Here is a 22,446-nt window from a genome sequence, read left to right as displayed (position 1 = left end):
TCTGAACAAATCCCCCCTTCCTTCCTAGAGGAAGAGATCTTCAATCATTCTCTTCCTTCCATCCACTGTCTGCCCTCTCTCTGCCTCTTCCATATAGCATCTGCTCTCTTTCTATGCCTCTTCCAGAAACTGTCTGCCTCTCTCTTCCATCTCTCCCTCCCCCTCCCCCCAATTGGCCTGGCATCCATCTACTTCCCTCCGCTCTCCCCACGGTGTGGCATCTGTTTTCTTCCCTTCCATCGCTCCTTCCCTCCCTCGTTGCGTTGATGTCTGAGCAGGTGTGAAGGCTTCCAAATGCGGCTTTCGAGCTCAGAGAAGTTTGTGTGGGGGTGGCGCTGGGGAAGGAATGGGGCAGAGCCAGTGGCATACCTAACATATGTGACGCCCGGGGCCCATCATTGTTTGACACCCCCCCTCATCTACATGAAAAATATGATTTTTAGTAACAATCCACATAACGCGCAACAAAAGTGTACCTAGGAAAAGGCAGCATCTTAAACACTGCAGTGAGCACTAGAACACCTTTCTCACTTTGCCCACAACAAGCTGCTTACCTGCTACATAATCCCCAAAGCCAACTGTGGTGAGGGTGATGACTACAAAATAAATGGACTCCAGAGTTGTCCACCCTTCGGTGTACTGGAAGATGACAACTGGGATGGTAACAAAGACCACACAGCCTAAAAGGACGAAGAGGATTGTGGAAATCACACGGATCTTCGTCTGACTCACTTGATTTTTCTAGAGAAAGAACGAGAGAAAACAAAAGCGCAATTAAAGACATTGTTCACTAGTTGAACTCATTTTTGGTTCTACGGTATTTCGTCGCATTTTGGCTTCAACTGTGTCATCTAAACACATCGTTTCATCTCATTCGTTCGTTTTTCTCACAGGGTTAAAGCCAGACCACAGCGATCGGGCCCTGCTCTTGCTCTAACTCCTCAGTTACCTTTCGACTCAGACAGCCTTCAGGACCCCAAGACCGTAAAACTCTGCCAGGATTAAGATCAAATCTAGCACAGCCCATGCTTTAACATCCTTGTAATCATTTGGGGTCATGGATTCATGGCCCAACTAGAGAATGACACGGGGAAAATTTTGTCCCCGTCCCCGCAGGAACTCAATTTCCCCGTCAGGTCCCCTCGAGTTTTGTCGCTGTCCCTGTCCCATTCCTGTAAGCTCTGCCTTAACCGCACAAGCCTCGAACACTTATGATTTTAAAGTGTTTGAGGCTTGTGCAGATGAGGACTGAGCTTAGATATTGGTGGAATGAGGCATTATGACATCACAGTCTGAGCTCTAGAATGTTGCTACTTAGGATTTTCAAGTGTTTGAGGCTGGTGCAGATGAGGACGGAGCTTAGGCATTGGTGGAATGAGGCATTATGACATCACAGTCTGAGCTCTAGAATGTTGCTACTTAGGATTTGAAAGTGTTTTGAGGCTTGTGCAGATGAGGACGGAGCTTAGGCATTGGTGGAATGAGGCATTATGACATCACAGTCTGAGCTCTAGAATGTTGCTACTTAGCATTTTTAAGTGTTTGAGGCTTGTTCAGATGAGGACGGAGCTTAGGCATTGGTGGAATGAGGCATTATGACATCACAGTCTGAGCTCTAGAATGTTGCTACTTAGGATTTTAAAGTGTTTGAGGCTGGTACAGATGAGGACAGAGCTTACAGAAATGGGGCAGGGACAGGAAAAGGACTCACGGGGACAGGACGGGAAAATGAGTTTCCACAGGGATCGGGAAAAATTTGTCCCCAAGTCATTCTCTAGTCCCAACCATTTTGGTAAAAACCCAGCCGCTTACTGCCATTGCCTTGTTTCCCATCAACAGCTGGTCATCGCTCTATGAGAAGTCTTTTCATCTGCTATTCTGGGTTTGAGGAAGCAGTGCATCCCCTGACCCAAGGAAAGAGGGGCAGCTGAGGTCTTTTCTATGCTTATCAGAAAGAGCAAGATTTGCTCAGGCAGCCAATCGCATTCATGTTTATTAAAGGTATATTTACATTTATTAAATCTTACACAGCCTTCATTGATAGGCAGTATGTAAATAACGTAAATATTAAAATAAATTAAGTTTCTCTATTCAAAGCATATGCTGTCCTGTTGCTCATATACTCCTTTTGGCATCCCCCCCCCCCATCACCAGGTCTGTTCACCATCATGTAAATTCTCAACTGACAGCAAACCCTTCACCATTCTTCAGTCCTAATCCTTTTCAACCCCCCCCCACTCAATAGCTCCACAGATTCTCTCCAAACACCCTGTGATCTTCTTCCCCCACAGCCCTTCTAGCTTAGCCCTTCCTTCCTGTGACTAGAGCAGCCTTCCCATTGGCTGAATCTCATTACATCCCTTGTTGTTCAGCCCCTCCTTCCTGTGACTAGAGCAGCCTTCCCATTGGCTGAATCTCATTACATCCATTGTTGTTCAGCCCCTCCTTCCTGTGACTAAGCAGCCTTCCCATTGGCTGAATCTCATTACATCCTCTTCCAATTAACCGCCGACAGCAGCAGACGCTGTTCATTTGAGCTGCAGTTTTCTATAGAATATGTTTAAAAGTTTGTGGATATTGCACGATTTGATTTACAACAAGACTCCTGAGGCAGGCCCTTGTGGGTCGAAACCCGATCGTGTCCAGTCTATCATAATAAAAGAGACTGAATACCAATTGGTCACCTTTGTTGTTTTCTTTACTAGAGCAGCCTTCCCATTGGCTGAATCTCATTACATCCCTTGCTGTTCAGCCCTTCCTTCCTGTGACTAGAGCAGCCTTCCCATTGGCTGAATCTCATTACATCCCTTGCTGTTCAGCCCCTTCTTCCTGTGACTAGAGCAGCCTTCCTATTGGTGGGAACCTACCACAATCTTTGCAGTGGAAGGGGGGGGGGGGGGGGGGAGCATGGAGAACTGTAATGAGCTAATCTCTAAAAAATATCCTACTACTATTTAACATTTCTATAGCACTAATAGACATGCACAGTGTCATACATTACATTTAAGAGATGGCCCTGCTCAGATGAGCTTATAATCTAATTAACAGACATAACATAACATAAAACTCACTTGCATACCGCAAATACCATTAAGTTCTATGCGGTTCACAAAGACTAGTAATACAAATGAATAAACATCTCATATCTAACTTCCAAAAGATTTCCTAAAAAGATACGTTTTTAAGGCTGAAATTGTTGATACAAATTTGGGAATATGAATATATGAGTTAAATGCCTGTAAAGATAGCAATCGTTCCTGAAATTTCTTATATTTAGATCCCTTTACAGAAGGGAATGAAAATGATGAGTGAGATTTTCTAGATAAAAGATTCTATAAGATACCCAGGAATGAAGCCTATAGGGCAGGGGTGTCCAACCTTTTGGCTTCCCTGGGCCGCATTGGCCGAAAAAATGTTTCTGGGGCCGCACAAACACGCAAATGCTGCAGCAAGTCAGAGGAGGGAGCTGGCAAGATGGTAAACACCCGGCGGCAGCAGAGCAAAACACTGCATCGCCCTTGACCGGGACCGCACAAAATACTTCACGGAGCCGCATGCGGCACTCGGGCCACAGGTTGGACACCCCTGCTATAGGGACTTAGGGAGTTTCTCAGGGTACTTAGGGTGAGGGGGTTATGAGCCCTAATTGCTTACTGTGGTTGTGCAATACTGTACTTTATACTGTAGTAAATTACTTTATTTATTTTTCAGCACTGTTGTGTGCAATTTTTTTTTTTTTAATTTAAGAATGTTAATTCCAAAAGCAGTACTGCAAATAAAACATATGTTTGCAACATTCTAAATGTTCTACTCTGGTTTTTGTCGAATGCTATCCCGTGCAGGAACCTAACCGTATTTTTCCTGCGGATCCATTATTCACTTTACACGGTTCTGAAATGCAAAATGTACTGCTGGAACCTAACCTCTATTTTCCCACAGACATGGCATTTCGTTATTCGTGATTTCATGGTTCACGAACTTTTCTGGGAAACATACTACCGCAAACAACGAGAACAAACTGTACAGGACTCGGAAATGTCATTGGCTTGCGCCAAAAAAATATTTTCTGAAGCCCAATGTGTTTGCGACACAGTGAGCAAAAAACATCTCTTGTTTGCATCAACCTAATTGGAATGATTACAAAGAAGAGACATGCGGCCTGTTCTTTTTCCCACCTGTAATTCCCACTGTACTTCATGCAACTGTGGATTAATTATCTGTGAGACACTCATTAAACAAGGGATTAGGGTATGTCCTGGAGAGAGTGGCATCTTAAATACAAATGAAATCAGCATAATCCATTGACCAGATTAGCTAAGGTTTGTCGTAGAGACTGTATTGACTGGCCTGATCGCAAAGCACTATTGAACATGGAGATAGGGTTGCCACATGATGGGCAGTCATTGATTCCTCTAAGCCAATGTCTCTCAAACATTTTTAGCTCCAGCACACTAAATGGAGCAAATGTTTGTCGTGACACATTATAATTGGAATGATAAAATTGCAAGATCAAAGGGAATTAAATTTTGAGAGTTTTTTTTAATGCTATGTATGGCTAATTGTAACAACAGTGAAATTAAAGTAGAGAGAATAGAACTGCTAATCAATGCGATGGATGGGCTTGTTTTTGAGTGCAAATTAACTCAAAACGCGGCTCGATAGTCGACAAGCAAACACGCATTTCATAAACCACCATCTGCTGTCGTTCTCTTTTTTTCAAACTTGGGAGAAAACTGATATTACTCTGTGATAAATTAGCTTTAATCACATTTATATCACAGCTCTATTTTGAGTCAATAAACAAACTTATGGTGAAATGTTCAAACCAATTGTCCAGTGAGATCACTGGATTATTGGACAGAAAGGGGGCCAAGGAGAGAGACAGACAGACAGAAAGAAAGAAAGACACACAGAAAGACAGGAGGGCATGGAGAGAGGCAGAAAGAAAGAAAGACAGACAGGCAGCGGGCAGGGAGAGAGAGACAGAAAGAAAAAGACAGACAGAAAGAAAGAAAAAGACAGACAGCGGGCAGGGAGAGAGAGACAGAAAGAAAGAAAAAGACAGACAGCGGGCAGGGAGAAAGACAGAAATAAAGAAAGACAGATAGAAAGGGGGCCATGGAGAGAGACAGACAAAGAAAGACAGTCAGACAGACACACAGAAAGACAGGGAGGCATGGAGAGAGACAGAAAGGAAGAAAGAAAGAAAGACAGACATTGGGCAGGGAGAGAGACAGAAAGAAAGAAAAAGACAGACAGACAGTGGGCAGGGAGAGAGTAAGAAAGAAAGACAGACTGACAGCGGGCAGGGAGAGAGACAGAAAGAAAGAAAAAGACAGACAGCAGGCAGGGAGAGAGACTTATAAAGAAAGAAAGACAGACAGACACATAGACAGGAGGGCATGGAGAGAGACAGAAAGAAAGACAGACAGAAAGGGGGCCAAGGAGAGAAACAGACAGAAAGAAAGACAGACAGACACACTGAAAGACAGGAGGGCATGGAGAGAGACAGAAAGGAAGACAGACAGAAAGGGGGCCAAGGAGAGAAACAGACAGAAAGAAAGAAAGACAGACACACTGAAAGACAGGAGGGCATGGAGAGAGACAGAAAGAAAGACAGACAGACAGCTGGCTGGGAGAGAAACAGAAAGAAAAAAAAAAGATAGACAGCGGGCAGGGAGAGAGACAGACAAAAAGAAAGAAAGAAAGACAGACACACAGAAAGACAGGGGGTAGGGAGAGAGAAAGAAAGAAAGAAACGCCTCAGCGTCCCAGTGTGCTAAAAGTCTACACATCTATTCTAGCACCCGTTAATGTAACGGGCTTAAACACTAGTAAATAAATAAATGCTTATGAAGGGAATTCTTAAAAATAAAGTAGAAATCTGGAATCTCTCGTGGCACACCCAGAATCTCTTCGGGGCATAACACTGTGTCGTGGCACATAGTATGAGAGACACCGTTCTAAGCAGAGTAGGAGTTCTCCACATACATTCCTGCCATTGGGGGGGGGTGGGGTGCTGTTTCAGTATCACATTTTCAATAGCAACGGACAGGCAAGTTCTGCAGGACTCCAGAGAAACTACCTGTCACTAGCAATTGAAAATGTAGTACTGAAGCACCATCCCGCTCTAACAGGAATGCCGTTGGAGGACTCCTACTCAGCTTAGAGCAGAGGTGTCAAAGTCCCTCCTCGAGGGCCGCAATCCAGTCGGGTTTTCAGGATTTCCCCAATGAATTTGCATGAGATCTATTTGCATGCACTGCTTTCATTGTATGCTAATAGATCTCATGCATATTCATTGGGGAAATCCTGAAAACCCGACTGGATTGCAGACCTCGAGGAGGGACTTTGACACCCCTGGCTTAGAGGGAACAATGAAAATGGCTCAACCTTATTAGAAGGATCCAGTCCTAGTTTTGCCCACTGCCTCTATGAACTTGTGTCCTGTCTTTTCCTAGAGATAGGGTTACCAGATGTCCGAATTTCCTTGGACATGTCCTCCTTTTGAGGACACATTCGGGGGTCCGGATGGCTTTTCAAAACCCGGCACTGGGGGGCATGGCTAGGGTGGGCTTGGGGTGGGATTAGGGCGGGGATGGACAGGATTAGGGCGGGGCTAGGGGGGGGTCCAGATTTTCCAAATGGAAAATCTGGCAACCCTACCTAGAGACGTTGAGGCTGATATTTAGACCACAGGAGGCAAGCCGGCCAACTCTTACAGTCAGCAACGACTGTGGATATTCAATGCCAGGCCATTTCCGATGACCAGCATTGAATATCTGGGGAGTTTTTTGGCTGCTAAAAAGTTAACCACCTAAGTAAATAATAATAATAACTTTAATAACTTTATTCTTATATACCGCCACAATCTTTCGACTTCTAGGCGGTTCACAATGAAGAAAAACTGTACAGACAGCGAATTACAAAGTATTGAAATGAACATCGTATGATGATACAAGGAAAATTTCAGGGTCGGAATATTACATGGTTTTATAATGTGTAACTTTATACAATCAGCAATAATTTATTACATGGTTTTATTATGAGTAACTTTATACAATCAGCAATAATTGAGAACATAAGTAGGAGAGGAGAAAGTAGAATGCGCGGTCAATAAGTTACAAGGAGAAAGACTTTAAAGATGATAGTGATGGCTTAGGAGTATTGGTGAGGAACTATTTTAATTACTTGGTACGTTAGCGGAGGACGGGCACCAATGAGCATGCTGGTAGGTAAATTAAAGATGGAGTTTTGGCTGATGAGGGGGGACGGGATTGTTTGGATGAGAGGGGAGTCTGGTTAGGTTAAGAATTTTTTAAACAGGGTGGTTTTTAGTTCTTTTCTAAAGGCACTATATGATTCTCTGGCGCCATCGGTGAAGTAACCTAGCCAAGTGTACAGTCTGGCTGCTTGGAATTTGAATGTTCTGTCAAAGAAGGTTTGATATCTACAGCCTGTAATGTTTGGGTATGTGAAGAGGTTATGGTTTCTGGTAGGCCTGTTAGAGGAGTGGAATTCAAAGTGAGGTAGGAGGTAGCTGGGGGCCAATCCCCAGATTAGTTTATAACAGAGGCAGGAGAATTTGAACTGAATTCGTGCTTCAATTGGTAACCAGTGAAGGAGTTTGTAGAATGGACTAACGTGATCGCTTTTCTTTAGACCGAATATTAAGCGGATGGCCGTATTTTGTACTATTCTCAATTTTCTCACATTTTTTTTAAGTACCCCCAAATAGACGATGTTGCAATAGTCCAGGGTGGATAGAATCAATGACTGAACCAGTAATCTGAAAGATAGCGGGTCGAAGTATTTTTTTATGGTTTTCAGTTTCCAAAGGATGAAGAAGCATTTTTTGGTCACTGAGTTTATGTGATCTGTTAGAGTCAAGTGGGTGTCCAGGGTGACTCCCAGTATTTTTATGGTTTTTTGTATTGGGTAATCATGGCCATTTACATGTATTGTAGTTGCGGATATTTTTTCGTTTGGGCTGGCAAGGAAAAACTTTGTTTTTTCTGAGTTTAGTTTCAGTTTGAAGTTTAGAGTCCATTTTTCTATAGCGGTCATGATGGAGGAGATTTGTTTTAAATTTGCTGAGGTCGCGTTTGTTATAGGTATTAATATGGAGATGTTGTCTGCGTATATGTAGTAGGTTAGGTTAAGCTTTTGCAATAGGTTGCCTAGGGAGGAGATGTATATATTGAACAGGGTGGGAGATAGGGGGGAGCCCTGTGGGACTCCCGAAGGGCTTTGCCAGGGTTTAGAGTAGGTTCCTTCATGGACTACTTGGTAAGACCGTTTGGTTAAAAATCCTTTGAACCAGGTCCATACTCTTCCTGATATTCCCATTTCATCTAAGCACCTGAGCATTGTCTCGTGGTCCACGAGATTGAAGGCGCTGCTGAAGTCTAGCTGTAGGATCAGAGCGCTGGAACCTTGAGTGAAAAGGTTATATAGGTGGTTAATGAGAGAGCCTAGGACTGTTTCAGTACTGAATCCTTTTCTAAAGCCTGATTGGTGGTCATTTAGGAGAGAGAATTTATCTAGATGATTTACTAATTCCAAGTTGACCAACCCTTCCAGCATTTTGGTGAAGAAGGGGGTGCTCGCTATGGGTCTATAGTTGGACGCCATAGTGAGCGAGATCTTCTGGTCTTTGGGTATGGGTGTAATGAGGATGTGTCCCATATTTTCCAGATAAGTTCCGTTTTTGAGAGAGTATGTTGCCCAGTTAAATAGATCCCTTTTGAATTCTGGTATTGCCTCTTGCATGATCTGAGACGGACATTCATCGAGTAGACAATTTGATTTGGAGTATTTGTTGAAGAGTGCAAGGAAGTTGTTCCAATCTGGGGGCTCGAAATGCTTCCAGCTCATATCGCCAATGGATTCACTATTCTGCGGTGTAAGGTTGAGTTCGAGATTGGGTGGGGGAGGGGGCATTGAGGCTCTTAAGTCAGTGATTTTTTGCCTAAAGTAATTTGCTAGGGTGGTGACCGCTGGGATTCGCTCGTGATGGTTCTGTAGTATCTGTGTGGTGTCTGTTATTTTATTTACTAGTTTGAATAGTTCTTTACTGTTTGTGCTGGCTGATCCTATTTTCTGTGCATAACAGTTATAACGTTTTTCTTTGATCAGGTTTTTATAATTTTTCATTTTTTGTTTCCATTTAATTTTGTCTTCCGCTTTGTCGGTTTTTTGCCATATTCTTTCCAATTTTCTGAGATCTTGTTTGAGTGCTAATAATTCGGAGTCGTACCATTCTTTTGATGCCCTTGTGTTCTTTTTGTATGATTGAAGGGGAGCTATTTGGTCGAGTGTGTCTTTTGTGAATTTATCCCAGCTAGCGGGGAATTCTTGCTCTTCCTCTAATTTGGGGTAAAGTTCGTAATGGGTCCAGAATTCTGTGGGGTTGATGATGCTTCTGCGGGTGATTGTTTTGTTCGAACTGGTTTTGGTTTTATGTTTTTCAGTTGAGTGTTTCTTTTGCCAGCGTAATTCAAAATTATAGATATAATGATCTGACCATATGCATTTAGTCCAGCTTCCTATATGATATTGTATTTTTTGTATGTCGGGGTCTTTGTGTGAGAAAGTGACGATGTCCAGTTGGTGTCCCTTTTCGTGTGTTTTCTCTTTGTCTGGAATTTCAAAACCCAGAGTATTTAGGAATAAGTTGATTTCTGTCACTTCCGGTTTTTCCCTTTGCTCTAGGTGAACATTTATGTCTCCCAGGAGTATATTATATTGGCCTTTTATGGTATTGGACGAGAGGAATTTGAAAAATTCTTCCTTTGCATTTGACCATTTTTTGGGGGGGATGTAGAATAGTGTAGCTATTAGATATTCTTCCAGTTCGGGGTATGTGATCTTACAGGTGATGATTTCCATTTCTTCTGTGATTTTTGAGTCCATTGTGGTGAAGTTAAAGTGGCATTTAAGTATTATTGCTAGTCCCCCTCCTCTTTTCCAGCTTCTAGTTATTGGGATGATTTTATAGCCCTGGAGTATCATTTCCTTCATTATGACATCTGTGTCTGAGGTCATCCACGTTTCCGTTAGGAATATAATATCCGGGTTGTTATGTTCGATCCAGTCATGTATGATCTGTGCCTTGTTTCTCACTGACCGAGCGTTCAAATAATATCCCTTAAAGTTCCTGTATTGTTTGTAGGTGGGGGTTTCTATGTGTTTCAATTGTTTTAAGTTTTTGTTAATTTTGGTCTTGTTTCTGTGTTGTTTGGACGCTTTGTGTATGGTGTTGATTGCGGGGATTTGAAAAGGGCCAAGTTCGGAGCAGTTAAGTAGTGTTTGGGGGGAGGGGGTTGGTTTTATCTGTTTGGGTGGTCTGTGCCAGGAGATGTGGACTGTGATTGGTTCAGGGGGTCTTTCGTCGTTGCCCCGGCAACTGTAGTAGGATAGGTAGATGATGCATAGAATTATCTGTGTGGTAATAGGTGCCCTCATTTTGGTTCAGGTGCAGTAACAGATATGAGTTTGTAACAGGTATGAAAACTTCACAGTAATAAGACTTCACGATATTCATGCAATGACATGCGGGTGCACCTTTTCGTGCGTGTTCCTGTGATCTTACGGGTTCGCCTTGCCTGGCAGTGCAATGATAACCTTACAGTATTCGGGCTAATTATAAATTTCTCTGTTTACAGGCCTAGTCATGCAGGCTCATATGTGCATGCAGGTTCGTGTGATCATGCATTTAACCTGAATAAGCAATGTCATGCATGCACTTGCTAAGACAATTAGCTTCACAGTGTTTCTAGCAAGTAAGAAAGTACACAATAGACATGCAAAGTTCCTGCAGGTTTGTGTAGTCATGCAATTAGCCTAGTCTTGCGTGGGTATGCGTGGTCGTGCAAGTCAAAAATAAGTTATAGTGATTATAGTTAATTAATTATACTTATCGCTAGGAGTCTTTTGGGGGCTGGTGGAGTCCTGTTGAGGCTGGTTACAGTGGTGGCTGGTTACTGTGGTGGAGTTCAATAGGCTCTCCGGGTTGGGACGGGTTACTTCTGGCTCTGGCTGGCTACGTTTATAGAGAGGACTGCTATTTATGCGGCCCAATGTGGACACTAAAGTTAGCCACTTAGCACTGAAAATAGTTGGTTATTGTGCAAAATAACCAGTTAACTTTTAGCCGATGACCACAAATGTTCAGCGGAGCTAACCGGCTATCTCAGGCTCAATATTAACATTTAACAGGTTAAGCCATTTCTGGACGATTAAGTAGCGCTGAATACTGGCTGGATTGAAACCACAGGTCCAAAGATACCAGATCTACTGGGTCAGAGGGCAAAGCTCAGATGGACACCAGAACAGAATGGATTCATTCCATTTATTGAAGGAAGAAACACTACAGTTTTCAAAACCACAAAGCACGGACGCAATATTGCAAGTAACCTCTTTGCAGCCCAGGAGAAGGTCGAAGACATGTTGGCATAGGGTTACCAGATTATGACCTCAAAAAAAGGAGAATGCGTGGCTCCACTCCATTTCCACCCTCGGTCCCGCCCTGTTTTTCCACCAGCCCCGCACCATTCTGCCCATAACTGGAAATGAAGTATCTGTGCGAGGATAATATGAAGTTTTTTCACCGTTTAATAGCCAGCGAGAGTGGGTTCTCTGAAGAAGCCACTGGCGAAACGCGTCAGAACCCGTCAGCCCCCGCTGCAGTGAGACTTCTAAAAAAGTTTCTGCATTTAAGTTAAGTCACTGAACTGCTTTGCACTTATTTGAAAATATTTTTTGCACTTTATGAATTGAGTACTCACCTTTACAGCACGATGAAAAATCTTGTTCACTGGCAAAAGATGGTGCAATGCTAGACTCTGAAAAGCGCATTTATGGGCTTGTCCCCGTTTGTGATTTTTCTCATCACCTTTGGTTCTGAACACCACAGTCAGCTTCAAGGATTTGAATTTTGAGTGTCCATGTTTTGTTTTGATGTATATTGTTCCTTCAGGACACTTTCTGTTAAAACATACCCAGTAGTGTGTTTGGGAATCCATAAAATAAGGCAGGCATAAAAATGTAAACTGGACCCCAACATGGTCCGTGTTTTGGCTAGGGTAGCCTTCCTCAGGGGTGTAAAAATAGAAGCCCAGTAGATGGCGCCAGATTACTACTAATCAAAAGGATTGCTTTCAAAGACAGAAAAAAACGCAGTGCCGATGCTGAAAAGAACGCTGCAAAATACAAAGTATCACGTTTTTTGATACCGTGTCAGATAGACTTTGAGAGCAATCCTTTTGATTAGTAGTAATCTGGTGCCATCTACTGTGCTTCTATGTATACACCCCTGAGGAAGGCTATCCAAGGCAAAACATGGACCTTGTTGGGGTCCAGTTTACATTTTTATGCCTGCCACATTTTATGTACATGATATATATATGATTGGATATATGATGTTTTAATAAATTGATTGTCCTCACAGCAGTTTGACTTTGTGTCCCTTCTCCACTCCTTTAACCCTATGTTGGCAACCAGACTTAAGAGGAAAAAATCCTGCTTCCAGTGCCAAGATGCTTAGCACAGAGACAGTCCCCTGGAAATCAGACCAGTTGCAACAACAGTGGCACTAAACACGTGTCAGATTCACACTGTGATCGTCAATATTATGCTTTAACTCGGTTTTAAGAGTACATCTTGGAGACCACACTGCGTTAGAAACATCAGCTAATCAGAAGCCGCCATCACTGTTGGCTTTATTTATTTTAAAATGAAGAATTAGGCAAAGAACTCTCTGTAAGTTGAGTTCCTTGTGTGGGAAAGCGTCTTGTGCTAATCAATGAAATCACAAGTGCCTGGAAGGGTGAGCAATGATGACCTTGTTATTTTTGACATGTCTTTAAAATTTATATGGCTTACGAAATGGTAGAAATGTAATTAAACTTCAAATCACTCAGATAGGATCATGTGTCCATGTCTCGGCATCCTTTCACAGTAGCCATAAGACACTAGCCAGTGGCAAGGCAGTTTTAATAATGCGTGATGACAAACGATGCTTTCTAACCTCAATGAAATTTCAAATAAGACAGCTGAAGAAGCAGGCAATCATTTTCAGCATTTTCCAGTGCACATTTCAAAAAGTGCATAGAAAGTAGTTCAGTCTATTCCTCTATCCATCTGTACCCTTAGGGTGACTAGACGTCCGGATTTACCCGGACATGTCCTTTTTTTTTTTAGAGGACATGTCCGAGCGTCTGGATGGGTTTTCAAAACCCGGCATTTTGTCCGGGTTTTCGAAAGCTTCCAGTTCAGGACCGCATCGGGAGGGCATCACGCGCCTGCGTGCACGATTGTGACATCACCGTGTCACACCTGCGCATGCACCGATGCCCTCAAGACACGGCTCTGAGCACAAAAACAATTTAAGAGGGTGAAGCTGGAGCAAGACGGGGCATGACTTGGCCGGAACGGGGCAGGGCCATGAGTCCGGATTTTACAACAGTAAAATCTGGTAACCCTATGTATAGGGACACTGATTGGATCTAAACAAAAGAAGGGCAAGAGGAACCATGAGTCTTGCATCTACACCATTGAAAAGATCACCATTTTCATAAGGATTGAGATGATTTTCAGAAAGGTCAGAGTTGAAAAATCACGAGAAAATTCATGCAGAAGGAGAGTTTTACACAGTAGCATAGCAAATGGAGGCAGAAAAGGGGCTGATTATGTAAGTGGTGTCTGTCGCAGCAGAGAACTAGAACATAGGCTGCCACATGTCAATCACAGACAGGCGCTACTCACAGAATCACAGCTAGGGTTTTACAGGCCTACATTTCTGGCACCTAGGATCCTTGCAGAATCGCAGCCAGCGGTGCCTGTTGATGCCAAAGTCTAGCACAGCCCCTAAACACACCCACTCAACAACTGTACTCCACAGACAGATCCCAATCTGAGAGATTTTGAGCTATTCTGCCAAGAAAAATAGGTGGTGGGGAGTGGGGGTGGGCTGCAGCGTGCCATTATGTACAATTTGGAAATTATCTTAAATGACTCACAGCTATTATTGCTGCAAAAAAAAGGGCTTCCACCAACTCTTGCTTTTTTCATTTCTGAAGATTTTTCTAGTTAGTTGTGAAGATCAATGGGAAAAAACTCCTATTTTGATCCATCTTGAATTCTGTGTTTTACACAACAAAGCCCGGCCCGGCACGGTCCAACACCTCCCCTGTACCTAAAAGTTGGGAGCAGGAGGGGTGCTCAGTCCCTCCTGCTCCTTAGGCCTCACTCCAGTGCTGTCTTCCAGAGCAGGAGGAACTGCAAAGTCCTCCTGCTCCTGGATGATGCACTGGGAATGTGGGCCTTAGGCCCCACCCCAGTGCATCATGTGATGCACGGGGAGGAGCCTAAGGCCCTGATTGGCTCAGGCACCTCAGACTCCTCCTCTCTTGGGAGGGGCCTGTGGCACCTGAGCCAATCAGGGACTTCCTTAGGGCTGAGCCTAAGGAAGTCCCTGGGAGGCAAAAGGCAGAAGTCCAGCTTTTCTTCTAAAAAAATGGTGTCATGATATGAGTAGACTCCAGAACAATAGTAGGAAATATTGAATGATAGAAAGGGTGATAGATGCATGCAATACCCTTTCAAAATGGATGGTGGAGGTTAAATTTATAATGAACTTTTAGGAGAGAGTGGTTAATGTAGCTGGTTTAAAAAAAATGGTTTGCACAAATTCCTGGAGGAAAAGTCCATAGTCTGCTGTTGAGACAGACGTGGGAGAAGCCACTGCTTGCCCTGGATCGGTGGCATAGAATGTTGCAACTCTTGGGGATTCCACATGGAATGTTGCTACTATCTGGGGTTCTAGAATGTTTCTATGCTTTGAGATTCTGGAATGCTGCTACTATTTGGATTTTTGCCAGGTACTTGTGACTTGGATTGGCCTCCGTGAAGATGGGATACTAGGATAGATGGACCATTGGTCTGACCCAGTATGACTATTCTTACGTTTAATAAGCACAGAAGATCCAGTTACTGATTACACACAAAAAAAAAACAACCCACAACCTAGTGGCACCTGTTTAAAGTGCTGTCGGCCAGCATGAAAGTGGGCAATTTAAATCATTAGAAGTCCTCCAGGAAATGCAGAGCATTATGGGAACCTTTTACTAAGGCGTGCTAGCCGTTTTAGTGAATGCGAAATATTAGCATTCGCTAAACGCTCTAACGCAGTGGTTCCCAAACCTGTCCTGGGGGACCCCCAGCCAGTCAGGTTTTCAAGATATCCCTAATGAATATGCATGAGAGAGATTTGCATATAATGGAAGTGACAGGTATGCAAATCTCTCTCATGCATATTCATTAGGGATATCTTGAAAACCTGACTGGCTGGGGGTCCCCCAGGACAGGTTTGGGAACCACTGCGTTAGAGCGTTTAGCGAATGCTAATATTTCGCATTCACTAAAACGGCTAGCACGCCTTAGTATATTTTTAAAGATTTATTTACTCAAGGCAGTGTACAGCAAAACTACGTTGAACATAGGCAACAGACAGCGATAAAAATAGTCAACCAATACAAGGTGTGGCATAGTATGCCAAAGTGTTATTGCAATACACAATAGTGCTCATTTTCAAAGCAGGAATATTTCTCAAAATGGCCCCAAAAAGTCTCTCTGCTGAAAATGTCCAAATCGTGATTTTCAAAAGGCAGAATCTGAACATTTTACATTGCAGTTCGTCCACATAGCAAGGAGATGTGTTGGAGACGTGTTGTGGGCAGGGCGAGAGTAGGCCCAAAATGAGGACTTTTTTTTTTAGTGATAACGGAATGAAAAGAAATGTCCAAGAGAAAAATAAGCTTGTTATTATCTAGGTCTGTTTCAATCACATCCAGGGTACAAAATAGTGCCTTGATTGAGCAGCTGACCCCTGGAGGCATGTCCCCTCCTTCATCTCCCAGTGGTTATTGACCCCCCTCTTGCCCCCCTAAGAAGTGAAAGTGACAGTGAATATCAGGCTCTAAGGCAGCTTCATGGATTATGGTTTTCACACAACACGGGCTCAATTATATCTTTGGGCAGCAGGCGAAGCTAGAGTGAACTACATGTCCCAGAGTGCCTCGAGTTCTACAGCTCAGTACTCTGGGAGACTGATGTAATCCTGCTCAGTCAGAAGGGTAGAGCTCAGGCAAGATGAGGGTTAACTAGCATAGTGAGGAGAAGTCTCTGGGATAGGGTTCCCGAAAATCTGGTAACCCTAGTCTGGGAGAGATAGGAAGCTTCTTTAGCTAGAGGCTGATACAAGCCTTGGGAAGCACAGTCTATCCAGGAGAGGAGTTCCAAGAGGAGAGATCCCATTACGAGAGCGAGTGTCCAGGAGAGACCATTGTTGCTTGGACTATTTGTGACTTGGCTGAAGTAAGCCAATGTTATTAAACTCAAAATTGTGAACAATAAAGCTTATGTTATCATTTCTATCAGTGTGCTGAGAGCTGATCTCTCTGGGTCAGCCTGCCACATATGGCTTTTCCTAACAGAGCAGCAAGCAAGTGTAACGAGTTGCCTAGTGCTCAGTGACAATAGAACCCAGGTGTAATTCCCATTTTAATTCTTTTATTTCTGTGCAAATCAGAGAGCCCTCCCAGAATATAGAAACCCTACTCTGTTTGAACTTATAAGACACCTACAAGCCTGATGGCAATTCTAATGGTGTGCCTTTAGGTTGAGGGTTACCAGATTTTCCAAATTGAAAATCCGGACCCCCTAGACCTACCCATGAGCGGATGCCCTCCTGTCCGACGGCGATTTGTTGGAAGCTTTTCAAAACCTGGACAAACTACCAGGTTTTGAAAAGCTGTCCGTACCCCCGGACATTTTCTCAAAAGGAGAACATGTCCGGGAAAATCCACATGTCTAGTAACCCTATTTAGGTTAAGGTATCCGGGAAACTAATAATGCTATTTGTTTTTAGGCAGAGCTCAGACTAGACCATTATTCCTTGATAAATAAATCAAATGGAAAAGGAATCAAAGTACACACAACAGAGCAGGCAGGACCTCACAGGATAGGATAAGAATGTTGTAATGCCCCTGTATCACTCCATGGTGTGACCCCATCTGGAATATTGCGTTCAATTCTGGTCTCCTTATCTCAAGAAAGATATAGTGGCGCTAGAAAAGGTTCAAAGTAGAGCGACCAAGATGGTAAAGGGGATGGAACTCCTCTTGTATGAGGAAAGACTAAAACGGTTAGGGCTCTTCAGCTTGGAAAAGAGATGGCTGAGGGGAGATAGGATTGAAGTCTACAGAATCCTGAGTGGAGTAGAACGGGTACAAGTGGATCAATTTTTTTGCTCCGTCAAAAATGACAAAGACTAGGGGACATTCGATGAAGTTACAGGGAAATACTTTTAAAACCAATAGGAGGAAATATTTTTTTACTCAGAGAATAGTTAAGCTCTGGAACGCTTTGTCAGAGGTTGTGGTAAGAGCGGATAGCGTAGCTGGTTTTAAGAAAGGTTTGGAGAAGTTCCTGGAGGAAAAGTCTATCGTCTGTTATTGAGAAAGACATAGGGGAAGCCACTGCTTGCCCTGTATCGGTAGCATGGAATATTGCTACTTCTTGGGTTTTGGCCGGGCACTAGTGACCTGGATTGGTCACTGTGAGAACGGGCTACTGGGCTTGATGGACCACTGGTCTGACCCAGTAAGTTACGTTCTTATGTTCTCTTTATTTCATGACCATATTTCAGCTAATATGCCCTACTTCAGGGGTTGTTAAACAGTCAATAGCTCGTTTCCCTCTTCTGTTTGATTTTTACCCCATTATTCCTGAAATTTCACTGGTTACCAATAAAGTATAGGACTGAGTTTAAGATACTGATGCTGGCACGTCAAGAATTGCTTTTGTTAGAATCTCCTTGTTTGTCGGCATTGATGAGATTATATGTCTCGAGTAGATTAAGATGGAAGTTTCATGGCTCCGCAACATTCCCTTCTTGGTTGGGCTGAGAACCTTTCAGCACCCTCTTGTAATAGAGATTTGTAAAATCATGAGCGGTGTGAATAACTGATTATCCTTTCAAAGAGTATTAAGACTAGAGAATAGTCCATACAGAATCGTTGCGAGGGTAGTGGGTGTCCTAGACCAATGATTCTCGACACAGTCCATGGGGGTAGACCCGGCTAGTCAGGCTTTCAGGATATCTACAATGAATATGCATCCCCCTACCCTCTATGGCATGTCTGTCTGTCCAAGTTAGATTGTAAGCTCTTCCGAGCAGGGACCGTCTATAAATGTTAAATGTACAGCGCTGCGTATGCCTTTCAACACTTTATAAGTGATAAGTAGTAGTAGATTGATGAGATCTTTAAATGATAATAGATCGGCAATGCTAAGTGCGGAGAAGGCATAACCAGTGACTACTAGAAACCTTGCTGCTTTTTTTTTATCTAGCGCCCAGCTCTATGGAATACCTTACTAATAACTCTTAGAAAGGAAGAATCACTGAAGTCTTTCAAAAAGCATCTGACGGTATTTTTTTTCCCAGAAGGCTTTCCTCTGAGAATTGGAAGGGGCCTGTGACCAAAGCTGTCTTTAAACATAGACACAGACATAGAAATAGAAGGCAGATAAGGGCCACAGCCCATCTAGTCTGCCCACCCCAATGACCCTCCCCTACCTTTCTCTGTGAATAGATCCCACGTGTCTATCCCATTTGGCCTTAAAATCAGGCACGCTGCTGGCCTCAATAACCTGAAGTGGAAGACTATTCCAGCGATCAACCACCCTTTCAGTGAAAAAGAATTTCCTGGTGTCCCCGTGCAGTTTCCCGCCCCTGATTTTCCACGGATGCCCCCTTGTTGCCGCGGGACCCTTAAAAAAGAAGATATCTTCTTCCACCTCAATGCGGCCCGTGAGATACTTGAATGTCTCGATCATGTCACCCCTCTCTCTGCGTTCCTCGAGTGCGTACAGCTGCAACTTATCCAGCCGTTCCTCATACGGGAGATCCTTGAGTCCCGAGACCATCCGGGTGGCCATTCTCTGGACCGACTCCAGTCTCAGCACATCCTTACGGTAATGCGGCCTCCAGAATTGCACACAGTATTCCAGGTGGGGCCTCACCATGGATCTATACAATGGCATAATGACTTCAGGCTTACGGCTGACGAAACTCCTGCGTATGCAACCTATGATTTGCCTTGCCTTGGATGAAGCTTGCTCCACTTGATTGGCAGTCTTCATGTTCTCACTGACGATCACCCCTAAGTCTCGTTCTGCTTCAGTTCTTGTTAGGATCTCTTGTTAGGAGGCTATGATTGGCTCTGTTATCTTGCACGGTGTGAATCTTTCCTGTCCTCCGTGGACTTCTTTTCCGTTTTGAATTTATGTTCTAAATCAATTCGTAAACTGCTTTGATCTCCTAAATTTAGCTAAGCGGTTTTAATAAACCAACACAAAAGGTAACGGTAGTTTCCTGTATGGAAATACCAAGCTGTAAATGGCGTCGGGGTTGTGGCGGTTTCTTGGCAGAAAATTAGTGAGGTGGTTTCCCGTTGCTTCCCCTCCTCACCCCCCCCCCCCCCCAGTCATTACCAGAAAGCCAATTGTCTTTTGTAATCCAGAAAATGGATTCGGTTTATAGAGACCTATAAAACCATTCTGTAGTGCAGACCATTGCTATCCAGTTCTGTGCTAGGCAAATAAGTCATTTATGAAGGGAAATAACTCTTCATGCTGTCCTTTTATGCCGTGTCCCTGGCCTCCGTGACTCTGGTGGGTAAAAACCTAGGTTTCGTCCCCAAATAACTTTATTGTTAATGTACCCCCTTCTCTGTAAAACTAGGCTCTGTGTTTAACATGCAAGTTCAAACAAAGAGATGACATAGAACTCGTAGAATTCTGCCAGAGACATATCCAGTGGCATAGTAAGTGGGGGGTGGAGGGGTGGGGGGGGGGGGCGGACTGCCTTGGGCGCTGTCTTGGTGGAGGCATGGCACCTCTCCTCTCCACCTCCTCGGTCTTTCCCTTCCCCTCCCCTGTGGCATGTGGATCTTCCCCTCCCCCTGCCTCTAACTCTTGGCCGGCACGAGCAGTAGCTCCAACCTGCTACTCGTGCCGGCCTCAGCTCTCCCTCTGAAGTCACTTCCTGATTGTGGGGCCAGGAAGTGACATCAGAGGGAGAGCCAAGGCTGGCACGGGCATAAGAACATAAGAATAGCCTTACTGGGTCAGACCAATGGTCCATCAAGCCCAGTAGCCCATTCTCACGGTGGCCAATCCAGGTCACTAGTAATTGGCCAAAACCCAAGGAGTAGCAACATTCCATTCGGAATCCTAAAAAATAGCAAGATTCCGGAATTCCAAAGAGTAACAAAAGATTCCGGAACCCCAAGGAGTAGCAACATTCCATGTTACCGATCCAGGGCAAGCAGTGGCTTCCCTCATGTCTTTCTCAATAACAGACTATGGATTTTTCCTCCAAGAACTTGTCCAAACCTTTCTTAAAACCAGCTACGCTATCCGCTCTTACCACAACCTCTGGCAATGTGTTTCAGAGCTTAACTATTCTCTGAGTGAAAAAAATTTCCTCCTATTGGTTTTAAGAGTATTTCCCTGTAACTTCATTGAGTGTCCCCTAGTCTTTGTAATTTTTGACGGCGTGAAAAATCGATCCACTTGTGCCCGCAGCAGGTTGGAGAAGCTGTTCGCCCTGGCGAAGTTCAGGTATGGGGAAGGGAAGGGGTGTGTGGCGGGGGAAAAGAGGGCAGGGCCGCCACTGCCCCGGGCGCTTCCCACCCTTGCTACGCCCCTGGACACGTCAGAGTGAAAAAGAGAAGAGTCTTACCCTGAACATTCTCTCCACTCTTGAAATACTTTTTCCAAAAATAGTCCCCAGCTGGTCTCCAATCCCGGCCAGGAGAAAGCCGAAGAGAGGGATACCAAAAATTGCGTACAAGATGCAGAAAATTTTTCCTCCTTCAGTGCTGGGAGCAATGTTGCCAAACCCTATAGAGGAAAGGAGAAATCGAATTTTGACAAGCTTCCAATGCAAAGGAAAAGAGAGACGTTAAGAAAGCAAGCTGGAAAAAAAAACAACAACCCAAGCAAAGCCTTTTGGAGCAGACATAATGAATCTTGACTGCATGAGAGAAGATTCGGTTAGAGATATGCTAAAGTGCTTTGAAGCTTCAGAAGAAGAATTCTTACTTTTCTAAGAGTTATCGCCCACTTTGTAGCAAGAACAAGAAGACTTTGAATTTGGGTAAGTGAATATTCGAGGTGGGATTGGAACCTCGTCCTCTACATTTCACAGTTCTGTATTATAAATAAGAGGTTAAACTGCTGGATTCTGTCACTTGGCTGTACATTTCTAACAAAGCAACATTCTAGTCAATCAGCCTGTTCGAGTGCCAGCACTGAATATCTGGGTCCAGGGTAGTCTTTGAGAGCTACCCGGGTTCTGACATTATTCGGCAATGGTACCCAGATGTACCCAGTTAGACTTAGGACAGCCCTGACTCCGCCCCTGGGCCATCCCAGATATTCAGTTTCCCTCTCCAGGAAATTGGTGCTGAATATCTGCGTTGGAGCTAGTGAGTAGAGAATGACACAGGGAAAAATTTGTCCCCGTCCCCATGGGAACTCATTTTACTGTCCCGTCCCTGCAAGTTCTTTTCCTGTCCCATTCCTGCATGCTCTGTCCTCATCTGCGCAAACCTCAAAAACTTAAAAACCTAAGTAGCAACATTCTAGAGCTCAGATTGTGATGTCATAATGCCTCATTCCACCAATGCCTAAGCTCCGTTCCCATCTGCTCAAGCCTCAAACACTTTAAAATCCTAAGTAGCAACATTCTAGAGCTCAGATTGTGATGTCATAATGCCTCATTCCACCAACGCCTAAGCTCTGTCCTCATCTGCTCAAGCCTCAAACACTTTAAAATCCTAAGTAGCAACATTCTAGAGCTCAGATTGTGATGTCATAATGCCTCATTCCACCAATGCCTAAGCTCCGTCCTCATCTGCACAAGCCTCAAACCCTTTAGAATCCTAAGTAGCAACATTCTAGAGCTCAGATTGTGATGTCATAATGCCTCATTCCACCAACGCCTAAGCTCTGTCCTCATCTGCACAAGCCTCAAACACTTTAAAATCCTAAGTAGCAACATTCTAGAGCTCAGATTGTGATGTCATAATGCCTCATTCCACCAACGCCTAAGCTCTGTCCTCATCTGCACAAGCCTCAAATACTTTTAAATCATATGTTCAAGGCTTGTGAGGTTAAGGCAGAGCTTACAGGAATGGGGCAGGGACAGCAACAGCGACAAACCTTACGGGGACGGAACAGGGAAATTGAATTCCTGCGGGGACAAGGACAAATTTGTTCCCGTGTTATTTTCTACTAGTGAGTGAGAGTTTTCTGGGTAAGAGCCCCTGCTACTTGGGTAATTCCCTGTGAAAACTGAGCTCAGAGTAAATGATG

The 22,446-nt window shown here is 43.9% G+C and overlaps 1 protein-coding gene across 6 annotated transcripts in view; it reads right to left on the bottom strand.

The window, feature by feature from the left end:
- KCNK10 (potassium two pore domain channel subfamily K member 10) overlaps positions 1 to 22,446 on the bottom strand; it is a 155,335-nt gene that overhangs the window by 13,337 nt on the left and 119,552 nt on the right. For all 6 annotated transcript variants that reach the window (XM_033950838.1, XM_033950837.1, XM_033950840.1 and 3 more), the window contains 2 exons: positions 20,810 to 20,970; positions 555 to 741 (listed from right to left, as the gene is read on the bottom strand). In XM_033950838.1, coding sequence (XP_033806729.1) covers positions 555 to 741; positions 20,810 to 20,970 — 348 coding nt within the window. The remainder of the gene's footprint in view (positions 1 to 554; positions 742 to 20,809; positions 20,971 to 22,446) is intronic.

This window comes from Geotrypetes seraphini, chromosome 7 (assembly GCF_902459505.1).
Source record: "Geotrypetes seraphini chromosome 7, aGeoSer1.1, whole genome shotgun sequence".
In the NCBI taxonomy this organism is placed as follows: Eukaryota; Metazoa; Chordata; class Amphibia; order Gymnophiona; family Dermophiidae; genus Geotrypetes; species Geotrypetes seraphini.
This window is presented reverse-complemented; position numbering and strand designations above follow the sequence as displayed.